At 40.9% G+C, this 16,369-nt stretch overlaps 2 protein-coding genes across 15 annotated transcripts in view; one reads left to right on the top strand and one right to left on the bottom strand.

Annotated features, from left to right (window-relative positions):
• Positions 1–4,758, top strand: part of BMPR1B (bone morphogenetic protein receptor type 1B) — a 396,435-nt gene extending 391,677 nt beyond the window's left edge. For all 13 annotated transcript variants that reach the window (XM_050791851.1, XM_050791855.1, XM_050791848.1 and 10 more), the window contains one exon: positions 871–4,758. In XM_050791851.1, coding sequence (XP_050647808.1) covers positions 871–996 — 126 coding nt within the window. In that variant the 3' untranslated portion in view covers positions 997–4,758. The remainder of the gene's footprint in view (positions 1–870) is intronic.
• Positions 4,759–8,553: 3,795 nt separating this feature from the next.
• UNC5C (unc-5 netrin receptor C) overlaps positions 8,554–16,369 on the bottom strand; it is a 389,368-nt gene continuing 381,552 nt past the window's right edge. For both annotated transcript variants that reach the window (XM_050791748.1, XM_050791749.1), the window contains 2 exons: positions 16,168–16,346; positions 8,554–15,412 (listed from right to left, as the gene is read on the bottom strand). In XM_050791748.1, the coding sequence (XP_050647705.1) occupies positions 15,247–15,412; positions 16,168–16,346 (345 nt within the window). In that variant the 3' untranslated portion in view covers positions 8,554–15,246. The remainder of the gene's footprint in view (positions 15,413–16,167; positions 16,347–16,369) is intronic.

Raw genomic sequence — 16,369 nt, 5'->3', positions numbered from 1 at the left:
AAAACCCATCTCTATTAAAAAATGCAAACAATAGCTTAGTGTTGTGGTTCACGCCTGTATTCCCACCTACTCAGGAGATTGATGCACAAGAATTGCTTGAACCCAGAAGGCAGAGGTTGCAGTGAGCCAGAATCATGCCACTGCACTCGACAGACCAAGACCCTGTCTCAAAACAAACAAACAACAACAACAACAAAAACACCTTTGGCTCGTTGGTTTTGTGTCTGGTTACTAAAATGCTATATAATAATATATGTTTTCCAGCAAGCTGTGCAGAAAGCTTTATGAGATGCTGGAGCTCTGTTATTGTCGGCTTTTGGTGTTACTTGAAATCTCTTCACTGAGGATTTCTTATGAAGTGAAATTGTACTTTTCAATAGGAAGACCAATAATTGATGTACCACAGGAGAAAGTTTTAGTGATGCTGTGCACAGGTCATTAATCTCGTTAAATGGTGCAGTGTGATGCTATTACTGCAGCAGACAGCTATGATTTAGGAATAACTGTGTTTGCATAGTATGGAATTAGATAAAAGATTTAAACTTATCAAGTGTTGTAAACAATCTGGGAGTACTGAGTGGAATACAAACTCCCTGGGTATGTTTATGTTTGCTTAACACTAACTTCAAAGACACCCTTCTACAGTCAGCAGAACCACCTGCTTGCTTCTGTCACAAAGAAGACATGAACATCTGTTTTAGTCATATATAATTTTGCATGAAAAAAACCTACAGAATTTTATTCCTACATGGTTTTAAGGGTACCTTTTAAAAATATATTCAAACTTAATGAACCTAAAGCTAAAAAGCTACATTGTATCAGGTGCCAGCATTGCAGATGATACATTTTTCTAACATTTCTCTTCCTCAGTGTCTAAGGCAGATGGGGAAACTCATGACAGAATGCTGGGCTCACAATCCTGCATCAAGGCTGACAGCCCTGCGTGTTAAGAAAACACTTGCCAAAATGTCAGAGTCCCAGGACATTAAACTCTGATATGACAGGAAAAGTAAGCATCTCTGCAGAAAGCCAACAGGTACTCTTCTGTTTGTGGGCAGAGCAAAAGACGTCAAATAAGCATCCACAGTACAAGCCTTGAACATCGTCCTGCTTCCCAGTGGGTTCAGACCTTACCTCTCAGGGAGCGACCTGGACAAAGACAGAGAAGCTCCCAGAAGCAGAGATTGATCTGTGTCTGTTTGTAGGAGGGAGAAACCGCTTGGGTAACTTGTTCAAGATATGATGCATGTTGCTTTCTGAGAAAGCCCTGTATTTTGGGATTGCCTTTTTTTTTTTTTAAGATGCTTTCATTTTGCCAAAATAAAACAGATAATGTGGATGGTTTAAGGGTTATAGAATTATAGTTTAAATAATAACAACAAAAGTTCTTCCCAGGAGCTCTGCTGGAAGGTAAATTAAAATACATGTCTTTCCATTGGTAAAATATTGTTGCACTCTGTGAACCAAAAGACAGTCTAAGTTGGAGGACATAGAACAGAATTCATCTTAAACATACTCCCCACCCCACCTTAGCCTCCTCAGACCACTTTGGCCATCCCTGTATTTGGGGCCGCTACGGTAATGTGAATGCACTGGGTACAGACACCGCCTGTCTAGGACCACATTTGGAATTCCTGCAGGTGGCCTTTTGCAGCTTCAGGCAATATGGAACAAATGAAGGTTTATGTGACTCTAATAGAAGTAATTGTTGATAGGTGTTCTTCAGAACCACTTCTGTTTCTGATTGTGTTAGGCATCTCTGTCATGGTAAAGTCCTTCTCATTAAACACAAAGAAAGCTTTTGTTTTGTTTTGTTTTTTAATGTGCAGAGGATTGACCTGTACATGCTGTTGATCTCTCAGTCAAAGGATCAATATTAAATAAAATTGTCATGAGCTGTGTTGAAGACGGGGTGCTTTAAAATAGAGGTAATTTGCTCTTGTGTTGTAAGAGGAATATGTCAACAAAGATAGGGAACGAGGGAGAGTGATGGTGCAGATGGCTTGTATCTTATATATGCAAAGGAGCCAATCTCAGAAGCACAAAGAAAAAAGTGTGCATACCTTATTTTGTAGAGATAAAGATGATGTCTTTTTGTTGTCTGTTCATTTTGTATGTGTCTGAGATAAGGAATAGAGAGGAAACATCCATCAGGCTAATTTAACTACATTTTATTTTAAAAATAGGGAAACATAACCTCTAGATGGGACAGCAGAGGAGAGTTAGTGGAGGCCACACAATGTTATGGGCTGCTGTGTTTTACTGTTCTAAAATCAATATGGATGGAATATGTATATGTTAAGTGATCATTTCACATCTTAGGAATGCCTACTCATTTTATTTTATTCTAGTGATGTTCAATTCACTATTTAATTTATTATATTTTCTCTTCTGTGGCACTTATACAAAATATCTCTTCACCTACTTAGTTCTACAGGGTTTTAACTTTGGAACAACATGAATAAAATCATTGAGAAGGCAAATATTCTTTAGCAACATGAATATAATAAAGCTTAAAGTTGTACACTTTAATCACATACATTTCCTTTCTGTGGTTTTCTTTTGCTTCTTAGAAATTCTGTAGTGGTTAGTGGTAGTAAAGAATTTGAAAGTACTTTCCCCTTGTCTTTTTTTTTTTTTTAAGACATTCCTCCCAGAATACTCCAGGGGGCAGTGTTTTATAACACATTTTCCCCACTGGGTGATTGAAGGATGGAGGATTTTTGCAAATTTGACAGCTACGTGAAACACGAAAAAACATTTTCCTCACTTCTGAAGTCGGTTTGCAGCTGGTAACTTGTTCATCCAGAAAACATTCTAAAGCAATGATAGTTTGTGAGCTGTGCTTACAGTTTGGGAGAATCATGAGGATTCTTTCTATATTTTGCATTTACTTCCCAGTGCTTCATAGCCGCATTTTGTTTGTAACTAAGACAGAAGAATTTCGTAATCCTTGAATTTGAAAAAAAAAAAAAAATTGCGTTTTCACAGAGTGAAAACAGTTGGTTCCAAGTAGAACTGTAATCAGAATGCTGCTTTTATTGATATTAAAAATAACCTCAATAATAATGTAAAGGTTCCTTTCTCTTGTGTCAGTTATATTCTTAGGGATAGCCTAGAAGGAATATATGGTTAGAACTAAGTGTGACTAATAATCTGAGCCTTGGAGAGAAACTTCAGTGCCTCTAAACAGATCATCTACAAAACAACAGGTAAACATTTATGCCAGTTAAGTGGGACATGTTTTTGTTTCTTGGATTTTTCCTAAATTTAAGTGAGGTTGGGCTTACCTTGTAGATAAAATTATGTTTTCTATTTGGTAAATACTTGAACGTGGATAACTTCAAATCAGAATATTTTGTGAGGAGGTGATTTGAAATTAAGCTAGATTTCTAGAGAGGTGTTGGTGCCAGTGAAGGATGGGAGGAAATTAAAATAGTCTTCAAACTTCTTCCTTACTATATTTGGTTGCTTTGGAAAAGATTGGTAGCTTATTTTCTAATCCTCAATCTCATTTATTCACTATTAATATTTTAAAAACATTCCTGAGATACTTAAAAAGACCCGCTTAGCAATTATGGTCGCTCAATGAAACAAGAATTTATTTATGCATAGATTTTTCTCTGTGTCTTACCAAAATCCACCTTACTTAGATAACACTAAATTGTTCTTAAAGACTATCTACTCATTTCCCAATAATCCTTTATGATTTCAAAATTTCTAGCGGCTCAGAAGTGAATTTTATTTTATTTTTCACTTGAATAAATGAGAACCCAGAAATTAATAATGTCATTTGTTGCTTACTGTCAGGATATTTCAAAGACTAAGAGTTTCTTCTAACCCCTCCCTCTCAAAGGAATCCTAAATTATTAGTTGTTAGATAAGTTTCATATGCTAAGATATTCAGGTTTATAGTTTATGTATGTGTATATATATATAAATATATATGTATATATAAATATTATGTTCAGTTTGGAGTCTGGCACAACTCCATTATGTGGATTAGAGAGTAAGATATTATGGATGATAAAGTACTAAATGAAACATAATATTTATTTATAAAAGTATGTAGATTGTTAAATCACAAAAAGAGTGCTATGAACATTATGTATGCGGAAACAGGCCTTTGACCTCCTGGAAAGCACTGCTCAAAGGTCATTAGTGACCATTTTTGAATTCCCCAAACAGAAAGCTTCTTAGAAAACATGCTGAGATTTTATTTACAGGGAATTCTTTGACACATTTCAATTGGTGTGTAGTCAAGTATAGCAAGTACCTAATAATGACTGAATTTCGTGTTCCTAGAGTCATGCATATTCATTAGAAGTGTTATGTTGTTGGTCTGATCTGATTCTTTGTTTGTGGGTGGAACAGCACTGAGAGAAATATAGTTTTTTAAACTTGAACATGTTTAGTAGTTATATTGCCTTAGAAAACCCAGACACATAGCAGTGGAAATGAAAGAAATGACATCAGAAGTGACTTAATTTAGCAATTATGATTCCTCTTGTAAAACAAAACAGAAAAAAATGCCATATTTTTTAGAGAAAAGTTGGCAATATAGGGGTTTCGTTGTCCGTTTCACAAGAAGACTCATTTGTTCTTTTGGGGGAACCAGTGCCTTACAGATTTTGTATATACTGTAATTATTCAGGACTAGGGAACAAACAATTGTATTGTATTTGTCACAGATTGTATATGGCTTTGTTTTAACATTCCCCTAAATAAAATGGCTTCATTCTCCCGTTGGAAAAAAAACATGACTGTTATGTTATAGTCGTGCTTGCTTGCTTATTTATTTATTTATTTATTTATTTATTGTCTTTGAAAATATCACATTGTAACAGGTGGGAAGGCACAATGAAGGAGGCAGATGCAGGTAAGTTTTTCACATTTCACGACAGGAGGACAAGAGAAACGGTCTGATGGCTTCTACTTTCTTTGTGAAGGAAACAGTCATCTGCTGAGAGTGAGGGGAAAGGCAGGGAAGTCAGTGGTTTGAGAGAAGGGAAAAAGGTTTAAAATTGCACTGGAAAATTACAGCTTGCTGGGGAAAGAGCCAGATGGTTATGGGCAACTCTGAGGGCCAGGTTAGGCTTCATGAAGCTGACTGTGGCACAGCAGCCAAGCGTAGACTCGGGACTGCCAGGCAGCCTATTGGTGTGAATCCAGCTTCCCTCACTCCCTCAGTTGTGTGACTGGGCACGTTTTGACCTCTCAAAGACTCAGTTTCTTCCCCTTGAAGATGAGAATGATGTCAATATCCACTATCTGGAGTTGTTCTGAAGATGAAATGACATAATCCATGCACCAAGCATGTGGTGAGTGCTCAGCTATAGTATTCACAGAAATTCATAGTGCCACTTTTCTTGTGATTTATGATTTTATCTGTCAGCAACCCAAATACAGGTATAGAGACAGCAGTGGTAGGATTCATTCAGGGTACTGGTTTATCATGCAAATGCAGCAACAGGTCATGGAAAGTAAGAATTATTACTATCAAGGGGCTGGTGGGCCAGAGGGGGTAAGGAATTAATTAGAGGAGCTAACAGACCCCCACCCCCGCCACCGCAAAAAAACAAAACAAAACAAAACAAAAAAACCCAGGTCTCAGGACAGGGAATCCTGATGGGGTGGAGGTGGTATCTCCGCAGTTACCGAACCGAGGGAGGGGCTGTGGTCAGATTTTGAAGGGAGAACAGCTGAGGGTGTGATCGCAGGAGTGGGTGAATCCAGTTCGTGGGCAACGTTGGTGATGAAAGAGGAACCCAAAACCTGGCCTTTAGATTTGTTGTCTTCGTGGATTTTGAAGGTGGCAGTCTTGGGAGAGGAAGGTTGGGAGGCAAAATTCTCCAGTGCCACAGAATGGGGAGGGGCGCAGTCAGTGAGAGGCAGAGAGAGGGGCCTGGCCAGCTGAGCCAGGAGGCCTGACTTGCCAAGCATTGGGTTTTAATGCAATGATCTGGAATCAGCGCTGTATGAGAAAGACCTCACCCCCTCCCAGCTGTGGAGTATTTGAAGTGTGGAAGGATGAGGCTATTGCTGCTGCCCCTGAATTGTCACCTCTGCAAAAGGGGAGGGAACATGTTAGGGCTGTTGTTGCAAGCATTGTGGACCCTGGAGGGCAGAGTGAGAAGTTTGGTTTTGGGGGGATCCATTGGAGATTGGATCAGGACCAGGGAAGCCCAAAATCATCTGGGGAGTGGAGAGTGCAGGAAGGTTTGTATCTGACAGAGGGAATGAAGAGTTTGGGTGAGATTGGCAGTGGTTAGCCAGCTGCACTTCTGTCTAAAGAGTGCATCCTGGCACTGGGATTCAGACTGATCTGCTTAAATTCCACCATTTTCCACTTTTTCATTCTTTGGAAGTACATAGTCTGAGCCCAATCTTCCCACCTGTAAATTCCCACCTCTTCAGGCTCTTGTGAGGAATCTATAAGATGAGTATCTGAAGTGTGTGAGGGTCCATGCCAGGTACATCATAGCTGCTCACAAATACTGCTCTTTCTCCTTTCCTTCTTTCCTCTCTTCTTTCCTTCCTTTCTCCCTTTTTCCTTTCCTTTCCTTTTCTTTCCTTCCCCTCTCTTTTCTTTCTCTCTTTTTACCCTTCCCCTTCCCCTTCCTTTCCCCTCCCTCAGCTCCTCTCCCTTCCACTCCCTCCCCTCTCTCCCCTTCTCTCTTTCTTTCTTCTTTTTCTTTCTTTCTTTTTCTTTCTTTCCTTCTTTTTTTTTTTTTTTTTGACAAAGCCTCACTCTGTCTTGTCCAGGCTGGAGTGCAGTGGCATGATCATAGCTCACTGCAGTCTCAATCTCCTGGGCTCAAGTGACTTTCCCATCTCAGCCTCGCAAGTAGCTGGGACTACAGGCATGCACCACCATGGCTGACTAATTTTATGTTTAGTAGAGACGAGGCCTCGCTCTGTTTCCTAGGCTGGTCCCAAACTCCAGGACTCATGTGATCTCCCCATCTTAGCCTTCCAAAGTCCTGGGATTAGAGGCGTGAGCCACTGTGCCCAACCAGTGCTGCTTTTTCTTCCTGCCATTAGTTTAGCAGGATCTACAATTAGCAACAATTAAAACCAGCTGAGATTTGCTATTGGTCCATCTCTCCCACCTTCTGTGCACCCCACTTCTGTGTGTCATGGGCTCAAGTTAAATTTTTCACAGAACTCACAGGCATACTGACAGTAAATCTCAGCTGAGGAAAAAAGGTTATTTTCTTGGCATTGGTCATTTTGTAAGTTGCAAGCTTGTTGTCTCTATCTGGTCACAGCAGCAAGGTACAGATGACCACGCTCTCAGAAGTTTTGTCTCTGCAAAGTGATTCCTAATTTCTACCTTAGGTTCTGATCTGAGCTTAACTGTGGGAATCTCTGGGACTGCTGAAGGTTCTTTGCTTGGCATCCGTATGCTGGTACTGAGACGGGAACAGAGGGAGGCCAAGCTTCAGAACTCTCCAGGGACCTCCACTCAAAGACAGGGGCTTAGGTTGGGCCCTCAGTGAATAGTCTTTGAAAATGCATGCATGCCATCCTGGGTAAGGCCTTCTCAGCAGGAATCTCAGCTACCAAAGCTTCTAATTAGGGATTAGCAGTCTGGTAACAGGGCTGAGCCTTTGCCACCATGGGTTTTCTATGTAAAGGACAGTTTTTGTTAGTGTTTTATTGTTTTCATTGTATTTTCATTCTTTTATATGGAATTTGAATTCTCTAGCTCAGCTGCAGCCCTTATTTCTCCCTTTGATTTTTACCCAGGTTCCAGTTGATGTATTTCCATTACTTCCTTAGCCTTGAAGAAACATTGGAATTCGTGATCCCAACATCGATTGTTTTATGTCATTTTCTTCCAGTCCATGGCATGGACCAGTTTCTCAGTGCTGGGCAATGGCTTACACCCTTCTGCCACTGAGGCTGAGGGGAGGGGTGGGGACAGGTGGCAGTCCATCTAAGGAAGCGTCTCCAGGTCATTCTCTCATAGAGGACAGGGCTGCCTTTGCTTCTAGTCCTCAACCTCACAGCTGCTTCCCACCTCACAGCTGGAGCCCTTAGCTTGCTCGCCCTAAGGCAGTGGCCAGCAGCCCTGTACCAAGCTGAACTCCTCTGCTGGTAGTTGCTCACCTTTCATTTCCTACCTATTAGTATAGTTGTTTGCAAACTTCATTTAAAATCGGATCTCTGGGGGCAGGGCTTGACACTCTATTTAGAAGCTCCCGCCCCAGGGAATTCTGCAGAAGTTCTAGACATTGGTTCTCACCCTTAACTGCTCATTAGTGCCACCCGGGAGTTTTTAACGCCCAAGACTCAGGCTACCCCTAGACCACTTCCATCGGCATCTCTGGAGGTGTGACCCTGGCGTTAGTTCTTAAGGCTCCTCGGGTGATTCCAGTGTGGAGCTGATTTTTTAGTAGCAACATTCTAGAACCTCATCCTGTGCCTGCAGGAGGTTGTGATCACCATCCACGCAGGACCCAAAGCCTTTCTGTCCCACTGAAGAAACACGTGGCGACTCTGAACACGCAGGAGAACCTTGCGTGAAGTGAAGGAGGCAGCACTTCGTTGCTTATAAATATAATTTATTACCTGTTTAAAAATTCTTTCTTACATTTTGTACATGTTGGCTGACAGAATAAATGCAGGCAATTTACAAACGAAGGGGACTGCAGGAGAAATCGGGATTGGCAGCCAGGGAGAGAAAAGAGGCACACCCGGAGCTGGTATCCCTCACCTCCACCACTCAGCAAGGCGCCGGACAGATGTCCGGAGGGCACTCTGCCTCCGCCGGGGATTTTTTAGAAAAGGAATTGCATAGAAGATACAGCAAGAGGGAACTCCACAACAACAAAAGTGTTCCATATCAGAAAAGCCAAGGTTGTCATGTTTTGTTTAAAAAAGTAAAACGACAAAGCACAAAACCTCAATCCGACCTTTCTGCAGTTGAACTGTTCCAAAGACAGCAGGTGGATGACACTGCCTCTTCAACATGACTGCTGGGGAGTTTTCTCTGACAAACATTGGTGTCTTCTTTACAAAGCGCAAAGAGGAAGGTCACCAACTTGCTTCAGCTCAACATTAAACTCAACACATACAACACCGTGACATCACACACACACAGTGATGTTCCCTGAAACTGGGCTCAATGCATTATGTCTGGAGGGCGAGGGCTGCACTACCAGTAGCAGGTCTAGGAAAGCATGAAGAAGAGAATGCAAATCACTTGTTCCCACGTGTTCTGACTGCTGTACTTTTTTTTGTCCATGGCCCGGAGGAGTAGACACCTTGAGTTTTTACCCCTACATGTACAGATGCCATTCATTACTTTCAGAATAGAAAAGAAGGCAAAGGTATTTTACACCAGCTATAGATTTCTTGCTCTTATATGTCACTCTAAACAGGTTTCACACTGAGAACCTATATAGCTCAGGTCCCGATTCTCTGATGCTGCCTCCATGTGCTCAGGATCAGAGGCCAAAAGAGAGCCCATCCATCCTTAGGCTGTTGATCAGCAAAACCTGCCTACAGTCTGTCTTCTAAACACCAGTACTGAGGGTTATTCCACCCCGGGTCAGTGCCATCAGCTTCTACAGCTGGTCTCATAGTACTTAGTCCAGTAGGCCTTTGGAACTTAAAAATGACACACGACTTAGGCATATTTGTAGGAGACCCTTAAATTATATGATTTGCAATTTATATTTTTGTTGAAGGACAGATCTGAAATGGTATGTTAAGAGGCTGGTATTCAGTAGCAAACACTATGGTAGGTGGGCAGCTGATGATATCTCAGGGCAGCTTCCTTGTTTCTATTTAGAAGCTAGTTGGGCCACAACTCTCACGATATTCTGCAGAGATTCCCAACCTGTGATTCCAGAAGATCACTGGACAGGTCCCTTCAGTAGGCAAGCGTCTGAGTAGACAGCAGGCTCATGAAGAGCTGCTAATAATTGCTGGGCTTGGTGTGCCAGTACACTTGCAGAGTACCAGTTGGTTTGTCCTGCTGATGCGCCCTAACCATGCTGAATAGGTCTGAGGCACACATTACATTTGTTGAATGAGCCCGTTAATATCCTACCACAGATCAATACAATGAGGTGACAGGAAAACCTAGGAACCGTGAACTCTTATGAAGACAGGCTGTTAAAGTAGCATTTATGAAAATGGTGTAAGCACGAGGCTGATAAAACTAAAGGATCTGGAAGCTCATTGCTAGACTTAGTCTTCAGAGAAAATCCACCCAGTGCTACACAAAGTCATCTCCCCACCTTTTGAAAATAATAGGTTTTTCACACTAGAATTCTGGAAATATTAATGACTTCATTTGGCTTCCTTGGCCTGTATGGATATGGGTTTACATAACATTGGTTACAATATATTTATTCCCCCTTATGCCTTATTCCATTAAAAAGAAATAATTAGAGATGCAAAGGAAATCTTCCAAAGTGATCATTACTGCCAGAGATTATACAAATAGATCTCTTAGGGTAGAGAAACATTACTTCATTGCACAGAGGCAAAGTTCTAAAGATTTCAGTCAACATTAGCTCAGCAAGATTAAAGAATATATAAAAATAATACAAAAAGAAAAATAAAAACCAAAGAGTAATAGTTGCTCCTATGAGGCACTCGAAAGATAAAAAAAGTTTTGCTAACTTGAGATAATAAAATATTTTCCTTATTAGATCTATAAAATCTAATGCTCATCAACCATTATCTTGAGCAATGATGTTCTGCTTCACAAAAGCTCCTCCATTCTCAAAGAAAATGGATGAAGCCCCATTTCATTTCAGCTGTGTTTCCATGGGCCCCCTCCCGTTTGTTAGCCTTGGGCTTGCACTGAGTTCTCCACATGAAACTGATGACTTGTCCAGAACAACTGCCAAGCAAAAGCTAAGACTCATTCAACTTGAAGGCTTGAAAACCCAACAAGTAAACCTTTTCTACATTCTTTACGCTCTCTTGCAGGTCCTTATATAGGTTTCTATTTTCCTGGCCCCATAGGGGCAGACCTTATAGAGGCAGAGACCTGTGAATTCTGGGGAGATGGTGATCACCTTATTAACTCCACTCTGCATCCGTGGATTACAGAGGAGTAAGCAGACCAAGAGCACAGCTGCTGTGATGCTGACAGAGACACACAGAAGGACACATGAGACAAGAGCCTTGTTGCGCTTCTCCAGGAGAAGTGAAAGTCTTGATTCCACCCTCAAGACATTGACTTTTAGGATATCTTACTTGTAGGAAAAAATACCTTAAAAAAAAAATCACTGGTCGCACAATTTCAGAGTGTCCTGAACTCAGTCCCCATGATTTTTTTCTCCTAAAACTTGCTCTACTTTTTGACAGTTGAGAGATTTAAATCTCTAAAATAGTATATATGAAAATGGCTGATGATGCAGTTTGATATTGAACACCTCACCCAAAAAGTTGTCCAGTTTTTGAAGAGCCTAACTCGCTCACAGCAGGACAGGGTTTTCCACACAGCACAGCTGGCGACTGTTCATTTGGAAGATGCCATTTGTGAAACAGCTGTTAGCTGTGAGTACCTTGGTGTTACACAGGTATGTCATCAGCATGCCAGCTGTCAATTCTGAATCCAACTTTTCTATTCCTTCCAGATACATTAAGGAAACTTGAATGAGTGTGATAAGAAGAAAATAAAAACAGGATGGAACCTCTGCCTTTGGATTCTCAAATTCAGGAGAAAAGAAACTGCTTTCTTCCCTTTGATTAACAACCCCAATGTTCTCTTCCCCAGACATAGTATTCCATTTGCATATATAAGACTTCTTTCTTTCTAAGCAGATACTTCTTACATTTCCAAAGATAAACATTAAGGAGATTTCAAGTATACAAATCCCAATGAAAACCATAAATGATAACAATGACAACTCTGCAAAGACTGTTTTATATAGATTTTACATAGTTCTGTTAAGAAGCAACTTAAGATGTGTTGTGTATGAATGGGTTGATGTACTAGGCTCACAATGACCTGATTTTGAGATGGGTGATGCAAATGAAAAACAAGTGAGAATAAGAAAATTGTAAATTTGAAGTGAAAATGTTCCCACATCTGTTTGTCATAAAGGTCCTTGAACTCTACAGCTTTTCATTCCCTTTGTCAAACACATTCTAGTGAATATTAAACTCAGGTTAGATTGTGTTGCACACCACTAGATGGCAGCATGCACAAATGATAGTTTTTTCTATCCAAATGAAGCCAGCCAAACTTGCCTCTCCAGCGGTGTAGAAAGAAGCAGGACCTATCAGAATAGTTGATGAAGTGGCTTCCTATGAAATGACTGTTATAGCTGGACCTTCTAAGTTTGAAAGCAATCTAACAGCTATTACTTTACTCCAAAGGAGAAGGAAATCAGAATTTGTAGTGAAAATTATTTGGTATAAATAGTGTATGCATGGAAGTTGTCATTCACTTGATAGGAAACATTAAGAATTCTATGACTGGCAGATGAGTACCACACATAAGAAATCAGTCGCTTTTCCTTTGTCTGGTGGTGGGAGGTTGAACCAAAAAACAAGCATCTGAAGTGAACCCCAAGGGTTCTCAATGACTTTAAGTAAAACAGTTCCTGTTTGTGTTCAGTATTTCTGTGTTGTTGGTGACTTTTTAGTCAAAGATTTTAGTAACAGTTATGGAATTGAGTCATCTTCATAGCTACATAGCTGCTCCCCTCTCATTTTCACTAGGCATAGAAGTTTCAGCATTCAGTTCAGATAATTCTAGTTCTTGAGTTCCCTAGATGATTCCACAACCCCGGTATTGATGAGTAATCTTGAGAAGTTTATTTCAAAATGTAGGAATGGACAACAGCTCTCTTTCCTCCTCCTCCTTTTAAAAAATGTATGTGTATAACTGTGGGTATATATATTTGATTTTTAATTTAGAATACAGTTTTACTCATTGCTACAAACATTATCCACTGAACTTGTTTACTAGTGCAATCTCTCCCTTCCCCAGTCAGTGTACAAATATTTTAAATATGGAAATCCTAATGCGGGGGTGGGCTGAGAGAGGTTTTATAGAATATATGTCCAAAACAGAAGATAAGGAATTAAAAGCATGAAAGAAGAGGCTCCATAGCAAGGTATCAGCAGTTCCTCAGGGATGAGGATGGCAGAGGCATCAATATCAAGATGCTACCAAAATAGGAGCAGAAACATGGAAAGATGGAAGAACATGTATAATTCAAATCTGTTCAGCAACTTGTGTGCCTCCAGCCTAAAAGTAAACCACAGTCATGTTCTAAAGGTTCTGATTCATACACATGTCTGCTTGTTCAGTTTTGGTTTTGCTACTGGGCTTCGATTCTTTAATCCCCACCTGCTGAATGAATTGAGTCCTTGTGTTAAAAAGCTTGTGATGGTCCCAAGGAAACATAATAGTTAGTTTCCACAAAGTAGCGTGTTGACTAACATTTTGCAGGACAACAGTTTTTAAAGAGCTAACTAGACAGCCTTTATAAATGCTACTGAATATTATGACAGCAAAGATTCAGGGTGGGGTTGGGTGGGGTTTGGGGGTGTAGAAAAAATGCACCAAGTTCCTACTGCCAGATAAACTTGTAGGAGTGGTCTAGATATCAAGATGCCAAGACAATAGTAAAACAGAATTTGCAACCAGTCAGGAAGGCTGGGGGCAGGGGGGTCCCAAGAGAGGCTAAGAAAATGGTAATAAAGGGATGTCATCTCTCAGTGAACAGCATAATGCAATGATGCAGAGTGACTCAAGCCAAACAAACATAATGCAGGTTAGAATAATCATCTTCCATGTCAGAACTATTTGAAAGGCATAACATAGCCTGGGCAAAAGACCAGCTGATTATTTTGAATGATCTAGGTCAGAGTCCATTGTGGTCTTCAGACAGATGAGTGAGACTGGAGGCATCATGGTGGAAGTTGAGCATTTCAGAATGTGGAGATGATCTAATCCCACCCCTTCACTTTCTAGTGAGGACACTGAGGTCCAGTGTGGTTAAATGACTTTCAAGGTGGCGCAACGAGACAGTGACAGACTCACATGAGAACTGGTTTCCTGATCTCCAGTTCAGAGTCCATTCCTCCAACCACACTGCCTCTAAAGTAGAGCACCATAGGGAGTCGACGTGGGGCCACACAATGGCAATAGTAAGAGAAGTTCATAGAGAACACATCTCATCATAAGACTCAGAGGAGAAAGACCCTGCCTGAGCAAGCTGAAGGAACAGACTGACAAAGCCAGTGAGCATTTATCACCTTTCTGGGGCGGAATGAGGGAAAGAAAGGTAAAAGGTCAAGGAAGCTATGCATGTTGAATTAAACTGATGACCACACCCACCTTGATAGGTGAAAAGGTGGGGCAGGTCTAGTCAATACCCAAATACTAACAGTACCACTAACAAAAATAGAAGTTAAAAAAAAAATCCTTTTACCAGAATACCTGTAAATACTCATCAATAATAATAATAATACCTTTTTTTAAAAAAAACACTTCATATTGCATATTACAAACACACGTTGTGAAAAAATGCTTGTTTGTGGGGTTAAACATGAATCACTGTCTTCCCTGCAATGCTACAGTTTTATTCCCAAAGGGCACCAGAAGGTCCCTCCAAGGAATAGGAGTCTTAGTTATTTCTTTTTTACACTTAGATTCTCCACTTCCCTGATACAAACAATAACACTGGTTCTACAAGTTCTAGAAACAGAACACTGATGGGAGGATTATCTGAGACACTTGATGCACACGATTTGTAGCAAAAGTCTGATTTCTCTGTAAATTACTAATCTGAAATAGACACAACAAACCGTCCACAGCTTCAACTTCAAATGATTTGAACAAAAATAGAACGAGCCATGGACAGTGTCTGCATCCCTGTCCAATTTGATGTAAACAACATTTGTAGAAATTGGGTTTGTTAAGAAAGTTTATCCATATATCTGGATAGCAATAAAAAGCGTTTCCTAGGAAACTGTAAGATCCTGTACCACACAGCATACAGCCCAACTAAGAGGAAAATTAGGTTGATAGCTAAATTCAAGGTACAAATTTACACAATTTTTCTTAACTCCCGTGATGATGTCCGAGTAAAGTGGGCATGTACATTGGCAGTTGTATCTGTTTTCCTTCTGGCTCCTGCTGCAGTCTTGCCTGTGAAGCGCATTGGTCTCGTCTGGATTTCCTCCTCCGCTGTGATTCCCCTGGACGGCCACAGACTCCCTGTGCATTTTCGTCCTTCATTTCCCCTTCCAGGATGGTGGTTAATACTGCCCTTCTGCTGCTAAGGACACCACTGTTTCATGTCTTCCCATTTCTTCCAAGACAGCTGCCAGCATGCTCAGGTTTCCATCTGGGAAGTTCTGTGCTTCCCAAAGATCCAGGATTACGCCAGTTGGGCTGGATTTGGTGGCAAAGTAATTCAAGTACCTGTAATTGGGAAAGAGAAAATGTGCTCAACGGTGTGACTTACATATCTATTTTTCCTCAGCTAAACTTTTGTGTCTCTCTACTTGTCTTTAAGTATCCTGGTCCCATGGTGGTTGACAGTGAGCCATCCTAAATAATTAGCCCATGCTTAATTAGATCAGCCCCAGACAGGAGATGTGATATTGAACTTTGTGAACCTCAGCTCTGAGTAAGATAATTTAAGAGACGAGATGTCTATGGGTCATATTCTAAATAGGAAATCAAGAGACTTATGTTTTCTTTCTAGTCCAGGCTTGGATACTCTTTGACAGGTCATGTCACATGTTTTGTTTGGTAGTGACGGTGACATTCCACAAAGTAGAGGCTCCAGAAGTCTCTTTATAACTTAATCTCGAGGCGGTGTTAGCTTGCTAATTATTCATCAAACATTAGGTCCCCCTCAACTGCAGGGGAGGAGCAATAATTACGGTAGTGAATGGTTGTATGATTTGGGGAATTTAGCCCACCAGCTTTGCAAAGTGGATCATGAAACTTGATACTTACCAATGCCAAATAAGCTCAGAATGTCTCTTAGCACTCTTTGCAAGCCTGCAGTGCAAGGTACCAGGATGGAGCTTAATGCATATTTGCAAAATGAAAAACTAAATAGATGTGTGGATGGGGAAAAAAAATGAATGCTACCCTACGTCTAATAGTTATTGGTCCTGGAGAGCACTAACAGAAAGAAGCTAGCCTTGGGGCCTGACCACACCCACCTGTCCAGGTTCAGCTTATGGGCCAGCATCCTCCAGTCATGGCCTCTCGTCTGGGGGGCATCCAGGCTGCTACAGAGCTTCTGCCGGATAGGGAGAGGGATGCTGAAAGCACTAGGCCCCGTGACCGTGGTGATGGTGTTTGCAGGATCCAGCAGTGGCAAATCGATGCCAGTGGGTTCCTGTAGTTCAGGGACAGAAACAA

This window comes from Macaca thibetana, chromosome 5, assembly GCF_024542745.1.
Source record: "Macaca thibetana thibetana isolate TM-01 chromosome 5, ASM2454274v1, whole genome shotgun sequence".
NCBI classification, from domain to species: Eukaryota; Metazoa; Chordata; class Mammalia; order Primates; family Cercopithecidae; genus Macaca; species Macaca thibetana.
This window is presented reverse-complemented; position numbering and strand designations above follow the sequence as displayed.